We start from the raw sequence: 18,318 nt of genomic DNA on the forward strand, positions 1-18,318 counted from the left end.
AAAGTCTAAAAATCAGTATAAATCCTCTTAAATTGAGTATATTAACTTAGAATCTAGTATATTTTCTATCAAATTGAGTACGATTCTAAACCCTAAATCCTAAACCCTAAACCCTAAACCCTAACCCTAAACCCTAAACCCTAAACCCTAAAAAATAAGAGGAACAATTTTGATAGAAAATATACTCGATTTTTAATATAAAGTACTGACTTTAAGAAGAATTATACTCATTTTTGGACTTTTTGTACTTAATTTTGAAATTTTTGTACTAAAAAAATCTGAGGGGCAATTTAGGTATCAATATTTGCATGAGGGAGTTGAAACAAGTAATACTTTGCATGCAGGGAGTGGAAACAAAGTTTTTTAGACATGAGGATTGCATGTAAAGTTAACATTATGATTGGGGATTTTTCTCTAATTTACCGTTGAATATTTTTAACATAAAAATTATAATAGGATGTTTTTATTTAAAAAAAATATATGATCCCTTCTAATGATAATGAAAAATAAGAAACACTTTTTAATTTTTACTCAATTATATTATACGTTATTATCATAAATTTATGGATAGAAAGTGATGCTACTTTTCAACTTTTGAACAAACCATAGGGTGATATGGACATTTTGATGAACTTTGAGGGGTTTAAAGTAAAGTTTGCTCTTGTTTATATCTAGCGGTCCAACAGGCGCCGGTGGGAATTGATATACGTCGTCACCGTTCCAAGCTTTTTGTTGTCAAGCACAGACGATTGGAACGGCGTCAACCAGAGCAAAGGTAAACGGGAACGTGGAAAATCAAGTTGTCGATGTAAAAATAGTAGCGACATCGGGCAGCAACCTCCCACTGACCCACAGTCGCCTTTGCTGGAACGCACATCCATTCCGTGCTCAACCAGATGCGCATCGTCGCTGCTCCTTCCCCTCTCCGGTCCACTTACTCCAAGGTGAGCAGCAGAAATTAAAGATGGCGATCGATCGATGTGTGGAAAAGATGGAAGTTTGCTTTAATTGCCTTCTGTAATCGCAGATGGAGGAGGAGCCGACGATGGAGGAGGGGGTGGAGAGGGCGGCGGAGGGTGGGAGCCTCCTCTGGGGAGATGATTTCTCCGTCGACGACCTCCTTAATCTCGAGGTCGTAGAGAACGAGGAGGAGGAGGAGGGAGACGATGAGGACGGAGAGATCGAGGCGGTAGAACACGAGGAAGGGGAAAACAGCAACTCTTCGTCTGTTTCCTTCGAACCGCCGGCCGTGGCTCTCCATGGACTCACTCTTCCGGTGAGCAACGAGTTCTATTTTTAGGAAGGGGAAAGTTCGAATTTTTAACTGAATTTTGCTTTATTTCTCTTAATTTTCAGGCGCACGACGCGGCGGAGTTTGAGTGGGTTTCTTTCTTCATGGACGACTCCCTCTCTGAATTCCCGTCGTGCTCCGGCGTCGCTTTATCGGCGTCGGCGGATGGAAGCCTCGCCGACGGCGGAGCTCTAGCCGGAAACAGTCGTAAAGGTGCCTCCTTTTTGAGCTCTGCGGTCTGTATTCTGTCCACTGAAGCTAAGGTCCCGACCAAGGCCAAACGGAGCAAGCGTCCATGCCGGGGAGCCGCCCCCTGGTCCATGACCATCGGACACCTCTTCCAGGAATCACCCTCTAACTCGACCGTCTCCTCCTCGTCTTCCTCCTCCTCCGCTCCAATCATTCCTCCCTTCCTCGCGCATGCCCACCCGCCCAGCGCCGACCGACGAAGATTCCTCCTTCGCGACATCCCGCCGCCGGCGAAGACGCAGAAGCCGAAGAAACGAGGCAGGAAGCCGAAAAAACCTGCGGCCGAAGCCGTGGAGTCGCACGGACAGCGGCGTTGCGCTCACTGCGGTGCACACAAGACGCCGCAGTGGAGGGCGGGCCCCCTCGGCGCAAAGACCCTCTGCAACGCCTGCGGTGTGCGATTCAAGTCCGGCCGCCTCCTGCCAGAGTATCGGCCTGCCTGCAGCCCCACCTTTGTCGGCTACATCCACTCCAACTGCCACCGCAAGGTCCTCGAGATGCGCCGCAAGAAGGAGGCGCCGCCGCCGGTCCCAACGTCGTAAGCCGGTCAACTATAGCCCACCGCATTCCTTTTTCCGGTATAGCGTTCTAGCAGTCTAGATGTCGGGTACTTTGTTCATTGTAACGTTTCGGGCGATATAACTGAGGTAACACTCATCAATTAAATAGGTAGGATTAGGAGTAATCTAGTCTAAAATTAGTTAATGGATTGGATGATAAGGGATAATTATTAATTAATTATGCAGCGTAATTAGTGCCGTCGTAGTTTTTGTTTTTTGGCCAATAAAATATCCCTTTTCGTTGAATTAGAAAAGTATTTATACTTTTTTTCGATTATATCTTCAATGCAACCTAACAAACAACTTTTTGTCTACGGCAAAGTAGCCTAATTTCCACGTAATCGTCAAGTTGAAATGTGGATTACCTCTTTTCTACCGATTTTAAAACAATAATTATTTTTTGAAATAAAGGAAAAAATTTGGAACTGAGATACAATTGTAATTATTATAACATGAAATTTATTAACAGGTTGCAAATTCTGTAATTTATCTTTTTTTCATATAATCTGTGAATATAAATATGAGAAAATATAATTATTTTTTACTAATTTACGTGTTTTACTAATATGAGAAAATATTAAATTTTTTTAATATCAATTATTTATATTTTAAAATATATATATATATATATTCTAAATTTTAAATTTTATATGTGGGCATAGTATTATGTTCACTTTCAATATTATCGGATTAATTAGTATCGATCATTATTTACTTTTATTCTCTATATTATTCATATTTGTAATATTATCTTTCAAAATTTTTTATTGATCTAAAACATATACTAATGTTTTTTTGTCCACAGTCCATATATATTACAAGTTGAAATCTTATATTTTTTATTAACAATTTAATAATCAAATTTTTATTTCTTAGATTAAATAAAATTATAATATTTTACATAAGAAATATTAAAGATAATTTATTATGGAACTAACATTTAAGATGAATAAGTAGAAATTATATAGAAATTACCCTTTGATGAAGATCGAATATAGCAAGTAGCTTCTAGAGGATAAACACTCTAATATAACAGTTTTGCAAAGATCTGGATTAAAAATCAGAAGAAGCTGGTCAAGATTATATACATAAGTAATAGACATGAGTAATTTTTACTCAAAAAGCTTCTGTCTTTTCTAATCATCAGTCAATATTAATAAAAAAAAAACGGAAGACAATGAATGTGAAATCCTGCCATTATGAATGCTGTAAATTAAGGTACTGAACCAATATGGGAACTTGAACAACCACTCGTATTCGAAACCCAAATAAGAGGGAACAAGCTTATCGGGATTACATACATATAAAAATCCCAAGTTTTTATCGGTGAACCTTAAGTTTCATCGATGAACGCATATTCAGAGCAAACAAAGTACCTCGTTTCCATCGGCAACCGATTAAGGAGCGACGACGAGGAAGGCATGGCGAGGAATTGAGGCAGGCGAGGGAGGGAGGCCACAACGTTCGTAGGCGAGAGAGGGAGGTGTAGCGAGCTGATTGTGGTGAGAGAGACGAGCGAGGGATAGGGATGACAATTTTTCCCGCGGGTTCGGAGTCTTGCGGGAAAAACCCGAAATGGGAACGGAGATCTCCGATTTATTCAGGGATGGGGATGGATTGGATTTGGGGCAAGTATGAAGATATTGTTCTCATCTCTAAATCTGCTTCGAAAATAATAATAATAATAATATTTTTATTATTATTAATATAATAATATTATTTTAAAAATAATATTGATAATAATATTCATATTTAAAAAATTTAAAAATTAATATTAATATTAAAAATTTTAAATATTAATATTAATATAATTGTAAAATAATAATAATTTTAAATTAATTTAGAGATGGAAACGGAAGGAGACGGAGATTATATATATATATATATATAATCGATTATAAAAACAGTAAAGTAGAGAAAAATCTCCAATGACAACTTGAATTTTGTATGTAATCCCCATTCATAAAAAACTTTGTTTTCACTCCATGCATGCAAAGTTTCATTTGCTTCAACTCCCTCATGCAAATATTATGACCTAATTACCCCTCAAATTTTTAGGTACAAAATGCCCAAAAATGAGTATAATTCCTCTTAAATTCAGCACTTTATATTAAAATCGAGTATATTTTCTATTAAATTGAGTATATTTTTTTCATATTTTAATATAATTTATCTTAAATTCAGCACCATGTAAAAAGAAAATATAGTATATTTTCTATCCAATTAAATATCATTTAAAGAAAATCTAGTATATTTTCTATTCAATTTAGTATCATTTAAATAAAATCTAGTAAATTCGAGTATATTTTCTATTAAATTTGCCCTTCATATTCTTTAGGTATAAATAGTCTAAAAATGAATATAATTCCTATTAAATTCAGCATTTTAAACTAGAATCGAGTATATTTTCTATTTAATTGAGTATGATTTTTTTTTATTTAATATAATTTCTCCTAAATTCAGTAACATTTGAAAAAAAATCTAGTATATTTTTTATCCAATTGAGTATATTTAAAGAAAATCTAATATATTTTCTATCCAATTGAGTACCATTTAAAGAAAATCTAGTGTATTTTATATCCAATTGAGTATCATTTAAAGAAAATCTAGTATATTTTCATCTATTGAGGTGGAAAAAGAATCATAGGCAATTAGAGATAAGTATATTAGACTAGGAAGTAAAAACAAAAAAAATTTTCAATGAAGAGTACATATAAAATTGTATCTATTAATAGGGACTGCATGCAAATTAGGGGCAGTATTCGTACGGACAGATCGAACGAACCGAAGTCCAGAGGGCACTGATCCTTCGGTACGATCCGATCAGATCCTGCTACTTTGCCTTATTTCGATTCAAAATCCTCCCCAAAAAACCTTCGAGAACGTTCCGTCCGCCATGGACATCTACTCCACGCCCTCCCCTCCTTCCTCAAGTCGGTCGAGCTCCGCCTCCACCGACCCCGCCCACCTCTCCACCACAGCCTCGCTCCCTCCGCCCGCACGCTGATACCACCTAGAAGGGTCGCTTCGCGGAACCGCCCTGTTTCAGGACGAGGTCGATCGGGCCGTGGACGCCAGCGTTTGCCACGCCGGCTCGGCTGCCTGGATCCAGGTGGTCGACGCTGATGTGCCTTGCGTTGCTGCATTTCTCGCCTTCGTGCAGCAGACTGTTAACGAGTGAGCTATCTGTGCCGATCTGATCGCAATTGCTGTCAATTGAGAATCTATCTCTCGTTTAAGTTGCTCATTTTGAGTCTCCTTGTTTTTGAAGGCCTATTCGAAAATTTCTTCCGTTTCCTCTACGATTTCCTCAGACGGAGGGGCGTAATGATGGCGGAGGCGAGTGGGACGCGAGAGCACGAAACCAATTGATTTCCATGGCTCTGATGTGTTTGGAAATATTTTCTCTGAGGTATCCTACTTTTAGCTCTGCGTTTTTGATGCACTCGTTAAGTTTGCACTCGTTTGCTCTTGTGTTCCTTTTCTCAATAAATTTGCCTCGTAGTGACTCCGCATATTGTTCTATGACTTCCACAGTAACCACTTTGTTAGTTGTCCTCTGTATTGTAGTTTGGTGAATCAACCTTAAACTTTTAGTATCTGATACCACAACAATCTGAACACCAAACGCTATGACTTTTTTCACCTTGTGTTACTCTTTTTGTCCATTTTTATAATGTTTGTGACAAATGAACTTCAATAAATGGATGAACTATTGCACTCATCACAATGATCATGAAATTGGATGGTCTGATGCGAACTAGTTGAAGGGTTTCTGGTTTCTTCTACTTCTCAATTTCGTCTCTTCTTCTGAAACATATACTCTCCCAAGGCTGGAAGTAATTATTAGTCTCATTGAATCCATCCTAGATTGTCATGTCGTGAGTTTCTTTTAGTTTGGCCCAACATATTTGGTTGGAGCCTGCCACGAAATGATCGTCTTTTGCATCAACTCAACGGTAGTGGATTTATCATGCCTGCCTGAAAAAAATAATTAATTGGCTTCATTTTTTCTTCTTCAGAACAATGAACCTATAGCTTATACAACTATTCATGTATGCACGGCTATAAATTTGAACTGCATGATTTGATTCAGTTTAGTATAAAAAATTTGGGGAAAAAATTTCAAACCATTTAGTTGTAGCAAAGGTGATTATGCTCACTTAGGCGCCTCTCAGAGTCCGTCCCCAAGTTATGTGAAAGGAGATAAATCACGGGCCGACTTCCAAGTTGGCTAGGTGTTGTAAGGGTTTTTTTTTTTCCGGGGCATGCACCCGCTGGAAATTAAACCCTATACTTCCAAACCATTCAGGATCCTACAATGTTGACGAGAGATGAGACATTAATTTTGGAACCTATTGAATATATCTTTTGAAGTTTGAGGAATGTTGCCATAATTCACTTCCTAGGATTCTCGTAACTGGTACTTCTGCTGACTTCAAATTTCTCGGAACTGATGAGCATAGGGATCTTAAAGCCTGTCTAGATGTAGTAAAACATTAGATAGATTTTATTTCTGGTTAAGAGCCTTGGTATCTCGAAGTAGATTTTGTGTCGTGATAAAAAATTTGTGAAACTGCAAATTTCTATAACCATCCACAAATGAGACCGCGATGTTATGCTTTGGACCCATATTTGATGTAAAAGGTGAGTCGTATCTACTAGGCAAGCATCTGACTGTACGCCTTTGTATCTGAACTGTCAACCTTCACTGCTGCAACTCCAAATCCTGCATGAATTTGAATGTTTTTCATAGCCATATTAGAGGATAACTTCCAAAGTTCGTGGAGGTGTTTAGGCAGATGCTTCTCACAATGCTTTTTGTAATTATATCAGGCATGGATACTCCAGTATAATGTAAGGGCCCATTTTCTAATCTTATGGAACAAAATAGAAAAATAAAATCCAATTAAACTCATTAGCGTACATAACTTGTTTATTTAACTTATTGTCACTCAAAAGAGAACTGTACCTTTTGTCATTTTTGCTGGTATTAAACTGTTCTATTGGTTTTTTTCCCCCTTCTTTATTGGCTTAGTTATTCTATCAGCAGGCCATTTTGTTCTGTGACAATATTGGGTGTTCGTTGTGACCGCTGGAATTGTCCTAAATGTGGTTTAGTTTTACAAGCTATAACAAAGCACGCACATACATTGGCTTTTTAGGTTGTTATCTACATTGTATTCCTGAATCAATAATAATTAATCTCGTCAAAGTTGTCACTAGTGGAAGATACTGCGCCAGCAGAGTGTGACTTCAGTGGAAAATTCTAAACCTCACCATTTGGCTTGCTGGGTTCCTTTGATCTTTTAGGTTGGCTTGACTTGGTATGATCGACCTGTTTGTACTCATTTACTTTATTTGTTCCGCTGGGCTTGATGTTACACCTTTCATCTTATGATAGTTTTCCTGTTTTGACCTATTTGCTCAATCTAGTCACTTTGGTCAATTTGTTTGATTCGTTTTATTCACTTGATTTACAGGACTTGTTACATGACATGCATGGCTTGTCTAGCAAGTTGGATACACATGACCTCATTTAACCTTCTGAATTATGTGATCATTCGCGTTCAGCAGCCGTGCCATCATCAGAGTTAAAAGAAAGGGAAAAAAAAATAGAGAGAGAGAGAGGCTAAAGCATTGTCATTTCGCTTCCAATGATCAAAGAAATATTCCTGACAAATAATCATCCACATGATTGGCACTCGGGCCCTCGCTGACACCGCGTAAGCAATTATGATACATTTTCCTTTCTCAGAAAGCAAGATCCCCCAAAAAAAAAGGGGAGGAAAGTTGCAGTCCTGCACAGTCACAAGTCAAATGTGAGTTTCTACCTTCTCTCAGGCTGAAAACTTCGATTCTGGAGCCTGATTTTCATAGCAGCGTTCAGAAAGGAAGCAGAACCACTCTCAAAAAACAGATTCCATGCCCAAATTGCTTATGGCTGCCTTGCAAGAAGTTAAGTACGGTACAGCTGAGGCTTGTCTGGCTATTCACTCTGATCTGTGAAACATTTGCATGGTACGCAGCAAAACTCCAAACTATATAATATATACACACTACGCCCATCACATAAAGCTGTGTTTTCCCAAGTTATTCCTCAGTTTTTATCGATCCTTATTCCCTGTCTTCTAGCAAGTCCAGATCTTACAGATTGATTGCAGAAAAAGGCACAAGCATTCTTTCTCCGAACACAGAAGCCTGCTAAAGAAGCGGAATATTATGATGTCAAGGAAGGCATGTCCTAGTGGGGAACAACACATGGGATGAGAGGAGCAACATGGTGCGTGCTGTGCCCTTTTATATTCTTTCTTCTCTCTCTCTCTGTTTTTTTTAGCTGGATTCCTCTTTCTTGCACCAATTCACTTTATTACTAACCCTACCCTCCTACCCTTGGGACTATTTCATTAACACAAAGATAATAAAGAATGAGGTTGGGGGTTTTGAGTTAAGTTGTGAAATTGAATGAGGTTGGGTGAGGTGTAGTTGGGAATTCGGTGCCTTAGTGGTGCTTTATTTGTTGGTCATGGGATCACTAAAGAGGGATACAAGCTTATTCCTTGTCCTTTAGGGAGAGGCCATAGACTTTCCTAGCTAGTTTTTTTGCCCCCACTAGGTCCTTATGGTTGGCAAAGAAATCTCATAGAGTTGTAAAGTGAGATTTCGATTACCTCCTCAGATCTTGTACTTAACCCACAAATTCAAAAATTTGAGGGTTGTGTTAAAAGGTTTGAGAACATTTGATATAATCATCTTCATTATTGCTTAAAAGTGAACCTAATGTGATGATAAAGCTACAAAGGTATTCTATTATCTCGAGCTCATCTTCCGAAACCATGTGAAGTTGAGTTGCTTTTAGTAGATCGAAGTTGAATATGACTTTAAGCACATACAACTTGAATAAAATAAATTGTGGTAAGTGAAATTAACATTTATTAGGTAGTAACCTTTGAAACTTTAATATATAAAATATAATGATGTATCAAGTATGCCCTTAATTTTGTACCATTGTACTAAATATGAATCTCTTGGCTAGAAATATATTGATAAATTAAACATCTTTCAATGTTATATATATATATATATTTTTAATTGATATCAAGTATTCAGTTTACGTCGATTTATTTTGAGATGACTAGTTTGGTCTCACAAAAGTTATTCATCGGTCATCAGGATAAATCGAAAAACCCTCGCAATGAACAATCTATAAGCGCAATATTCTTAAGTCAATTATTTATTAAGTTAAATTTATTTATTAATTTATCGAAGTTGGAATTCGATGTTTAAAAAATTAAGAAGATATTTTGTCGCTGTACCATCATCCATGATGCCTCTTAGAGCGTCCCCTCGGATGGGTCTAGTGGCTAGCACATGAGGTGTTGTCACTATGAGATCTGGGATTCGAATCTCGGCAAAGTCGAGGTAAATACTTCCCTTATGTGTTAGTCATTATTCCAAAGGCTAGTAGTCGTTCGTGATTTACCTCCTCCGTGTTGACCCTGAGACGGGTTGATGGGGATGTTAGGGGACGAGTGTATTCATCTTTTACCAACATGATACCTTCTAGAGCTCAGCCGAAGATGTCATCACTCATAACAACTATCTAGAATGTATAAGTAATTATTAAGAATTAGTAGTACGGATATAATGGACTCCTTAAAAAAAAGGGTAAGGATATTCTAATGTTACTTTAATTTTCTTTTCATTCAAAGATAAATTTCCTTAAAAGTTTTTCTCTTATCCTCTAGCTTGCTTCTCGATTCTCATCTTGACTCAAACACCTTGATTCGAACTTGAAATCCCTGCCTTGGTTCAAGTTCTCTTGATCTTGGCTTAGTCTCCCTTAACTAGATTAGTTCAACTCTAATTTTGTATATATATATATATATATATATATATATATATATATATATATATATATATATATATATATATATATATATATATATAACAATTGTAAAAACTAATGTAAATTTATTTATTAAATTATAATTCTAACAAAATTATAAGAAGTCGAGCTTGATAAAATGTTCGAGCTTGATAAAATGTTCAAGCTTGAACAAGCTCGTAAAGAAATGAAGTTGCTTTGAACATAAAAGGCTTCACTCAACTCAACTAACTCAAGTTGATTGTTGAGTAAGATTTATAATGGAAAAAATTGTTTAGAAAGTCTGAAGTTACATAAATATGATTATAATTTTAGTAGTATTCAAACCGGCAAGATCAACAAAAAAATAAATTAATATAAAGACAATGAAAATAAATGCACAAAATTAATTGTAAATGTTCAGCTCATCCAATCAATTTCTAATTAATTCCAACAAAAAATAAACAATTAAAAAGAGAAATTATTTAAATATATAACTGCAGAGCAAAATGGATTAAACATTTGGTCTAAAATTCCTCTTAATCATCAACTAATTCTTAGTTTCAATAAATGTACACACTTAATTGATGCCAAATGATCTATCTCCCCTCTCTCTCTCTCTCTCTCTCTCTCTCTCTCTCGATGAAAGCACAATTAATTATTACTCCATTAATCCGGCCATCGCCGCCGCAGGAGGTTCGCCGGAGATACATTCCGACACCTTTATTCCGCAACCAATTTGGATATACATATTGAACAAATTGATTCAGTAGGTCCAATCAATTATACCTAGAAGATGATAGCTATTGATGAATTAATTAACGGCGTGGTGCTACTGAACCATCGCCAAGAAGGAGCCTGGCGCCGACGGCGGCGGAGCCGCCGTCGAAGTACTCCCGCCGGGGCCGCTGACGTTGTGTTGTTGAAACTGTATCTTGTACTGCATCTTGCTGTCTTCGTCGTCATCCTCGTCGTCGACATCTTCTTCGTCGTCTTGCTCCATGTTCTCGCTGTCGTACTCGTCGAGGTCCAGGCTTTGCCGTTGGGTTTGCTCCATCAGATCTTTCACGGCCTCTTCCTCCGCCTTCGATTGGTCGAAATAATTATCAATCGATCTCAAGAATTGAGGATGAGAATACGAAAATAGTTGTTTGATGACGTACCTTTCTCAATGTTCCTTCGTTATTATTAGTTGGTAGTAGTGGCTGAGAATTTCCTCCGGCGGTCTCGGCCGCCGGCGGAGGCGGAGGCGCCGGGGGAGGAAATGCCATGACTCCGGCCTCACCGTGATGCTTCCTTCGGTAGAGGGCTTCCAGTTGGTGGAAGTAGGGGCAGGTCTTGGCGTCCTCCGGCCGCCGTTTGTTGCCGTCCTTAACCTTCTTGAAGTACTTGTTGATGTTCTCCCACTTCTCCTTGCACCGCTTGGAGCTCCGGTCGTAGCCCAGCCTCCGCATTCCGGCGGAGATCTCCTCCCACAGCAGCCCCTTCGGCCCCGCCTCCTGGTACCGCACCTCCAGCCGGCTCCGCAGGTCGATCAGCGCGTGCACCTCCGCCTTCGGCCACCTCGAAGACGACAACGGCGGCTCCAGGCTCCCAACGCCGCCCTCCTCTGCCGGCGGCGCCGGCTTCTTTTTTGAAGGCGTGGGTTGCAACTGAGGTATCGGCTGCGGCGTAGGCGGCAGAGTCTCCGTGACGGAAATCGGAATCGTCGCGAGGGCAACAGCGGAGACCAGTGGCGGGGGAGGCGATGTGGTTTGGGCAACGCTGGTGATTTTTTGGAGGTAGGCGATGACGGCGGCGTCCCGGGAGGCGGCCAAGGCGCGCTCCTGGGCTAGCAGCTCCTGCTCGCGGCCGAACCTCGCCATCTCCTGCCGCCGCCACGCTTCCTCGCGGATCATCCGCTCCTGCTCCCGCTTCTCGATCGCCTCTAGGAACCGCCGCTGCATCTCATCCTGCCGCACCGTCACCCTCTTCATCAACCCCTCGAAGAAGGCCATCATCTTCCTCGACCCGCCCCGACGCTTCCGCTTCCTTCCTTCCCCTTCCACGCCGTCATCCTCCGTGTCCTCGTCGTCCGATTCCGGCCCCGACGACGACGACGAAGAATTATTCCAAGCAAAGCCGTCAATCCCCACCGGGCCCGCAGGAGCAGAGGCTAACACTGTCTGCTGCGGGCCGAGCAACGGGACGGACACGGAGGAGACCGGCTGCGGCTGCATCCTAAACGAAACATGCCCCGTCGGCGCGGCGGCGGCGGCGTTGTTATGCAAGGCCTCCAGCTGGCTAAAGAAGCGGTAGGCCTTGCCGTCCTGCCGGCCGGCGCGGCCTTCCTTGGTGCGCTTGTAGTACTTGTGCACGTTCTCGAATTTCTCCTTGCACTTCTTCGAGCTCCTCTTGTACCCCAACTCCGCTAGCTTCCTGTTCACCACCAAAAACCTCAGAAAACAAACAAAATCAACTCTCGAATTGAACGGCGGAAAAGAAAATCGAGGAATTAATGCGATCCTATTTTTTTGTTTTTTAATACGAAACCTCGGTTTCTGAAACAGATCTCGAGATCGATGCAGAGGAGGGAAGCCGGTCCTCTTTTTATGAGACTACGAGACGGAAGATAAAGAAAGTTACAGCGAGGGCGAGCAGTACTTGCACAGTGCGGCCAGACAAGTTCCGACCTTTCGTTTTCTTTTCGGGATTGAAAATCCCGACGAAACTGTTAAGAAGATTCAGAGCGAGCAGCCTAGCGCCGGAATCGTACCTGGAGACCTCCTCCCAGAGGGGGCCCTTGAATGTGGCTTCCCGGAAGGCGGCGTCCATCTCGGAGCGGATCTTGAGCAGCGCCAGCGTCTCCTGCCGCGGCCAGCGGTTGCCGGGCGCGCCGCCGGCGAGCGCCTCCTCGTCGATTGCGTACCCAGCCGCGTCAAAGTTCACCATGCCCGAGTCCGGCGCGCGACTGCTGATCGGAGAGACCGCCTCTGCCGGCGGCGGCAGGCAGCTCGGGAATGGAGCCAAGGTAGGGAATTGCGGTGCTCCGTCCGCCGCCGCCGCAGCCCGCGGCGGCCCCGGCGGTGCCTGCTGCTGCATGGACTTCCCCGCGCTCACTGAACTACAATTTCGCTAATTTGGAGAGCTCAGCGACGTAAAAGCTTCTGAAATCAGTACAGCAAGCAAAGATAAAGAATCGAGGAGGACAAGATCACAAGAAGAAGAGAAGAGAGAGAGGGCGAGGCATACAGTAAGCCACCGAAAGAAAAGGAAAAAAAACAAGTGTAAAATATTCAGAAAACTTGAAGAAGGTGCAGAATAAATGAGAAAGAATTATAATAATAAATAGGAAGAGATTAGGGTGATGGAGGAGGAGGAAGAAGGAGAAGGAGGGGGAAGGGGAAATGATTGAAGGATAAAAAAATTATGATAAGATCGCAAGTGATAAAACAAAGGAGATGCTGCGCTGTCACAGGACTTCAATTTGCTGCCCGATAATAGTTAAATCCCAAGAACAGATAAAGAACATAATATATAGGATATTATTTTCATTTCATTTTATTTTTCTTTTCTCAATAAAGAAAGATAGAGCCACAAGTTTAAAAAAAAAACACTTGTGAAATTTAATCTTTTGCGGTAAATAGTACAATGTAAAATAAAATGATAATGAGTTCAAAAGTTATAATAAAGGTGCCTTGTTGATTTCAAGACTCCGATGGCCTTAAATTATTATAATTTGATCAAAATTATTGGGGGATACTGAGAAACAACATAATATAGGGGGTAAAAAAATAGTAATAAGGAAAAGAAATGAAAGGAAAAAAAACAGGTAAAGTGGCACTGAGCTTTCTTAGAGGACATGAACACCTCATTTGAGCTTGTTGATTGCTCCAGCTAACAGTTTTCATTATGGACTGCTATAATTTTAGAACAATAAATTTAAATTAATTTTTTTCCCTACATGTCAATAAATAACAAATATTTATATTTACACCCACAATTACATTGATTTCCCCTTAAAACTAATTGTTTGTTGCATGGAAAATTCACTTTGGAAATTATTTGTTCTCATAAATTTTGATTTTTTTTGAATTTTAATTTAAGGAAATAAATGAATATTATAGGAAGCAAGGAAGGGAAGGAAGGAAAGGGGAAGAGGACCAGAAGACAATGGCACAGCTGTGCAAAGGGTCCCACAGAGGAGGGGGGGTTAGAACGTGCTGCCGGCTCCAATTAAATCTCCACAAACCCTAAAGTAAACACAACGAGTTAATTATATTATGACTAATTAATTTCCTAAACTTTTCGAGCTGAACAGCTAACCCTCGCCCTTCTTTATTCTAAAGCTATAGGGATAAAGAAACCCTAATCAAACTATATGATTCGTTATGTACAAAGGTGGCTCGACTCGGGCTTTAATTACTACCCGTAGTCTCGTAGTCATTGCCAAGTTTAGTTGAGTCTTTGATGAAATCTCCCTATTAGGGAAGGGATTAAGTTCGGGTCTTATTTGAATCGGAGTATAGAGGTTAAAGTCGATGCCCTCGTGCCACTAGGCATCACATGGGGACGATTATATACGACACATTGGTGCTACTCTAGTAAGGAAAATAGTAAGTTAAAAAGAATTAAGGAATTTGTTCTTCATGTGGCTCGCTGCTTAGACTATGCTCTGTAAACTTGAAAAGAATTAAGGAATTTATAAAGTCTTTAACTAGACGTTTTGATTTTGGAATCACCAAAGAAATTTGATCTCCAAATTCGAAAATCCAGTTATAAAGGGGACCAAACTTAACCCTAACAGTGGACCGGCCATGTGGGGTTGGTCATGACATTTAGTGAAGACCCGGTCCCGATCGCATTAGGTCGAAATTGTGTGGCGTGTGTAGTTTTGGGACCACAATGCAAACTCATTGCTCGTTTGAATTTACATATCTACGTTTGTAGGCACTTAAATATGTACACGGCGATTAATTAGCTTGCAAATTATCGAAGAAAAAAAAGTGTGCATTAATTTGTGTGGTTATAATATATATATGATCCAACACGATAATCTTTTAGCTTATCTCATGCATCTAGTTTCTTAACTTCTTGCACCACTCCATTGTATCGATACGGTTAAGGAAATTTTGACCCTGTCTCTACAAGCTTTCAAATGAGCTCCTTGCCCTATTCGCGTATCGTTCAATCGGTGCGGATGAGTGACCATATTATTAATGTCATGTGCATAGCTAGTTTGGATATGTATGAGCTAGAGGGAGGTGAATAGCTCGCTTAACTTCTTTGATCTTGAATGACAACGAAAAACTCAAAGCAAGGCTCTCAATTGTTAACATCTTCAATTTTATTTGGTATTCACCTCCTTGAGTTTACTAATCTAAGGGTTCAGTTCTTACTCACAGCTCCACTATAAAAACTTTCTTCCTAGATATGGAAAAGTCTCGTACAAGTTCAAATACGAGAAAACAAACAAGATTACACAAGAAATTGAAACAACTTTACAACAATGAATCGTGTTTTGCTTGCTCTTTCATATTTTGGTTAGCCTCTTGATGTTTAGAAAGTCTAACAATATTTGTCGCCAAAACCTCAAGAATCAGCCTTGAAGAAACATCACAAAGACCCTTTTTCTAGGCTTTTTCAATGTCTCCTAATCGATTGGTCTCATTCTCAATCGATTGTCACATCAACTTAATCATTTCAAACTTACAGAACGACTCTTTTTCATCTGTCCAATCAATTGTTGAATCATACCAATCGATTGTCAGCTTCTAATTGATTGACCAATTAGATTGACCCAATCCATTTAGAAACTTTTTGTTCCCGTGAAAAGCACTCCAATCAATTGGAGATGCTAAATCGATTAAACCAATCGATTCAGCAACCTTTTATTTTTTTCACTAAAATATAGCCCATTGATTAACTTGCTGATGCGACAATAAATGGGAGTCCATCTGTCATGGGTCAATTGACACGATGTCGGTCAGAGTCAAGATGATCAACGTCGGGGCTTACGGAAAGAGCTTCAGTCAAAGGTGGTTGTCTGGTTATCCCAGTTGGCAAATGAGTGGTTGAGAAGATCACTCAGTCGGTCAGACAAATGGGCATTATGTGTTGGTCGGACGAATAGACAACCTGTAGTTGGTTGTTTCGGTCGGCAGGAAAACTAGCCGCTCGGACTGCCCGTCTGGCGCAAGAATGACACTACACAGGAGGAGACGAGAAAACAAAAGAGAACACTCCGTCTATCATCATTAAATATGAAGAAGCCATGACCAAGAAGAACACTCCATTTATCATTAATGCAAAGAAGTCAAGACAAAGAAACTTTCCTCTACCAATTAATATAATTAAATAAGGGCAGATGAATGATCACAAAGAAAGGTATAAAAGGGTACGCAAAGTATGAGGAAGGGCAAGATTCATTTATTTCTCAAATACTCATTTTCTCTTCCTGATTCTAACTTGAGCGTCGGAGGGCCAACGCCAGGGACCCCTTCTCTGATTTGGTTTTGTTTTGTAGGATTGAGGTTTTCATCCTGTCAGTAGTCACCTCATCCCTGACTTTCTAGCTTCCTTCATTCGGACAGAATCAATTTGGCGTCGTCTGTGGCATCGTAGCCTATATCCGAATAAGAAGATGGAAGACGTTGGACGACTCACAACAGTGACGCTGATGCAAGAGGATTTCGATGTACTAATACAAGCTCGAGTGACGAAGATATTGGAGCAACAGCAACAGACGTTGGTCGATCGACCAACGCACGAGCCTATCGTCTCTACAGCAAGTCGACAGGTTGAAAGAGAAAGAGAAGATCGAGCGGATCAACTTTCTGCTCAAGAGCCAAATAGTAGACCGATCGGCTCACATGGGGGCGCCCGTAACGCGTCAATCCCCTTCAATAGAGCGCTATTATGGGCTCCTCTAGAAGAAAGAGGTCGAGCAGATAGAGACCGGGGATCTTCTTCGGATGAGGCGCTCGTGCATGATGCACGAAAGGGAAAAGCACCGAGGGAAGATGACTCGCCCGAGCGAGTCAATCAACAATTTTCGGAGGGGATCCTAAATGACCCTTTGCGGAAGCATTACACCCCGCTGATGATCGAGGAGTACAATGGAGCAACCGATCCCGACGATCATTTGGCCAAGTTTGACAACGCGGCCACCCTTCACCAGTATACAGACGGGGTGAAATGTCGAATCTTCCTTACCACTTTATCTGGATCGGCGCAACGATGGTTCAAATGATTGCCGAACAGCTCGATCCACAGTTTCAAAGACTTCTAAGCGGCATTCCAACATCACTTTACTAATAGTCGCCGCTACCAGGAGACGAGCGTGAATATATTCTCGCTGAAGCAAGGGCCTCGAGAGGCCCTAAGGGCATATATCCAGCGCTTCAATCAGGTGGCAATGGGCATACCAGCAGTCTCCTCAGATGTGTTGGTGGATGTCTTCACTTGAGGGCTCACCGAGGGAGAGTTCTTCCGATCGCTCATTCGGTGGCCGCTAAAGGACTTTGGTCATCTCCAAAGAAATGCCAATAAATACATTAATGTGGAAGAAGCCCAGACAACAAGAAAGAAGGAGACGACCGTCGAGCCCACAGGAGCATCCGAACGGCGTCAACCGAGCAGTCATCAACCACCTGAAGGACCTCGGTCGAGAGCCACTCCACACCAGGAGACTCGGCCACATGCCGTACAGCAAGTGGCGACCACTCATCCAAGAAGCAAGAGGTGAGCACCGATGTTTTGCACCTTTCACCAATTGACGACGCACAACACTAGGAACTGCTACGACTTGGCAGCTAGTAGGTCAGTTTCGTGCAGATACCGTCGACGATCGCCACCTCTAGATCGGCGTCACTGAAGCCGATCTGTAGAATGAAGGAATTCGGAAAGGACGACCGGGTCACGCCACCACCAACCACAAAGGGACTGAATCCCTGCCCGAGCCTCCTCCGAATGGACCAGAACCTCCAAAAGGGAAGAAGAGAACCGAAGTAACGTCGCTCAGGTGGAGATAGGAATGATCGCCGGCAGGCGAACCGGCGGAGATTCTAACCGAGCAAGGAAGTTGCATGCGCGGTGGCTCGAGATCCACGCCGTTGGCTACAGCAAGGAGAAAGCTAAGGGACCCGAGATTAGCTTCGGGCCTAAGGATTTGGAGGGAGTGGAGGTCCCCTAGGACGATGCATTAATCATCCGAGCGGTAATTGTCAATTATACAGTCAATCTCACTTTTATTGATACATGGAGCTCAGTAAATATCATATACAGGAAGTCATTCGATCAATTTCAAATTGATCGGAGTGAACTATTGCCAATGTCTATTCCGCTCTACGGCATCACGGGCAACGAAGTGT

General features: G+C 41.2%; 2 protein-coding genes and 1 long non-coding RNA gene across 7 annotated transcripts; 2 read left to right on the top strand and 1 right to left on the bottom strand.

Annotated features, from left to right (window-relative positions):
- The first annotated feature begins 709 nt into the window (after positions 1-709).
- On the top strand, positions 710-2,349 carry LOC121981766 (GATA transcription factor 6-like). The gene is made up of 3 exons (XM_042534478.1): positions 710-944; positions 1,028-1,276; positions 1,357-2,349. Exons 1-3 carry the CDS (start codon positions 897-899, stop codon positions 2,080-2,082), a joined length of 1,023 nt encoding a protein of 340 aa, XP_042390412.1. The 5' UTR covers positions 710-896; the 3' UTR covers positions 2,083-2,349.
- Positions 2,350-4,952: 2,603 nt separating this feature from the next.
- Positions 4,953-14,155, top strand: LOC121981769. Of its 5 annotated transcripts, none has more exons than XR_006111926.1 (5): positions 4,953-5,277; positions 5,372-5,512; positions 7,584-8,121; positions 8,245-8,383; positions 12,517-13,136. It is a non-coding gene; the product is annotated as an uncharacterized LOC121981769 (long non-coding RNA). The 5 variants fall into 5 exon arrangements; XR_006111928.1 differs by having other exon boundaries at positions 8,265-8,383; XR_006111927.1 differs by having other exon boundaries at positions 7,584-7,922; positions 7,984-8,383.
- Positions 10,489-13,048, bottom strand: LOC121981768 (trihelix transcription factor GTL1-like). Its single transcript, XM_042534479.1, has 3 exons — positions 12,723-13,048; positions 11,131-12,385; positions 10,489-11,051 (listed from the first exon to the last, which is right to left on the bottom strand). Exons 1-3 carry the CDS (start codon positions 13,046-13,048, stop codon positions 10,800-10,802), a joined length of 1,833 nt encoding a protein of 610 aa, XP_042390413.1. The 3' UTR covers positions 10,489-10,799.
- Positions 14,156-18,318: the final 4,163 nt, after the last annotated feature.

This window comes from Zingiber officinale, chromosome 5A (assembly GCF_018446385.1).
Source record: "Zingiber officinale cultivar Zhangliang chromosome 5A, Zo_v1.1, whole genome shotgun sequence".
NCBI classification, from domain to species: Eukaryota; Viridiplantae; Streptophyta; class Magnoliopsida; order Zingiberales; family Zingiberaceae; genus Zingiber; species Zingiber officinale.

Excerpts from the sequence above, each read along its gene's own strand:
- LOC121981768 (XM_042534479.1), bottom strand. The coding sequence starts at position 13,048 with ATGCAGCAGCAGGCACCGCCGGGGCCGCCGCGGGCTGCGGCGGCGGCG. Across the intron at positions 12,386-12,722 it reads CTCTGGGAGGAGGTCTCCAG|GAAGCTAGCGGAGTTGGGGT; the intron begins GTACGATTCCGG and ends GGTGGTGAACAG. Across the intron at positions 11,052-11,130 it reads ACGAAGGAACATTGAGAAAG|GCGGAGGAAGAGGCCGTGAA; the intron begins GTACGTCATCAA and ends GACCAATCGAAG.
- LOC121981766 (XM_042534478.1), top strand. The coding sequence starts at position 897 with ATGCGCATCGTCGCTGCTCCTTCCCCTCTCCGGTCCACTTACTCCAAG. Across the intron at positions 945-1,027 it reads TCCGGTCCACTTACTCCAAG|ATGGAGGAGGAGCCGACGAT; the intron begins GTGAGCAGCAGA and ends CTGTAATCGCAG. Across the intron at positions 1,277-1,356 it reads TCCATGGACTCACTCTTCCG|GCGCACGACGCGGCGGAGTT; the intron begins GTGAGCAACGAG and ends CTTAATTTTCAG.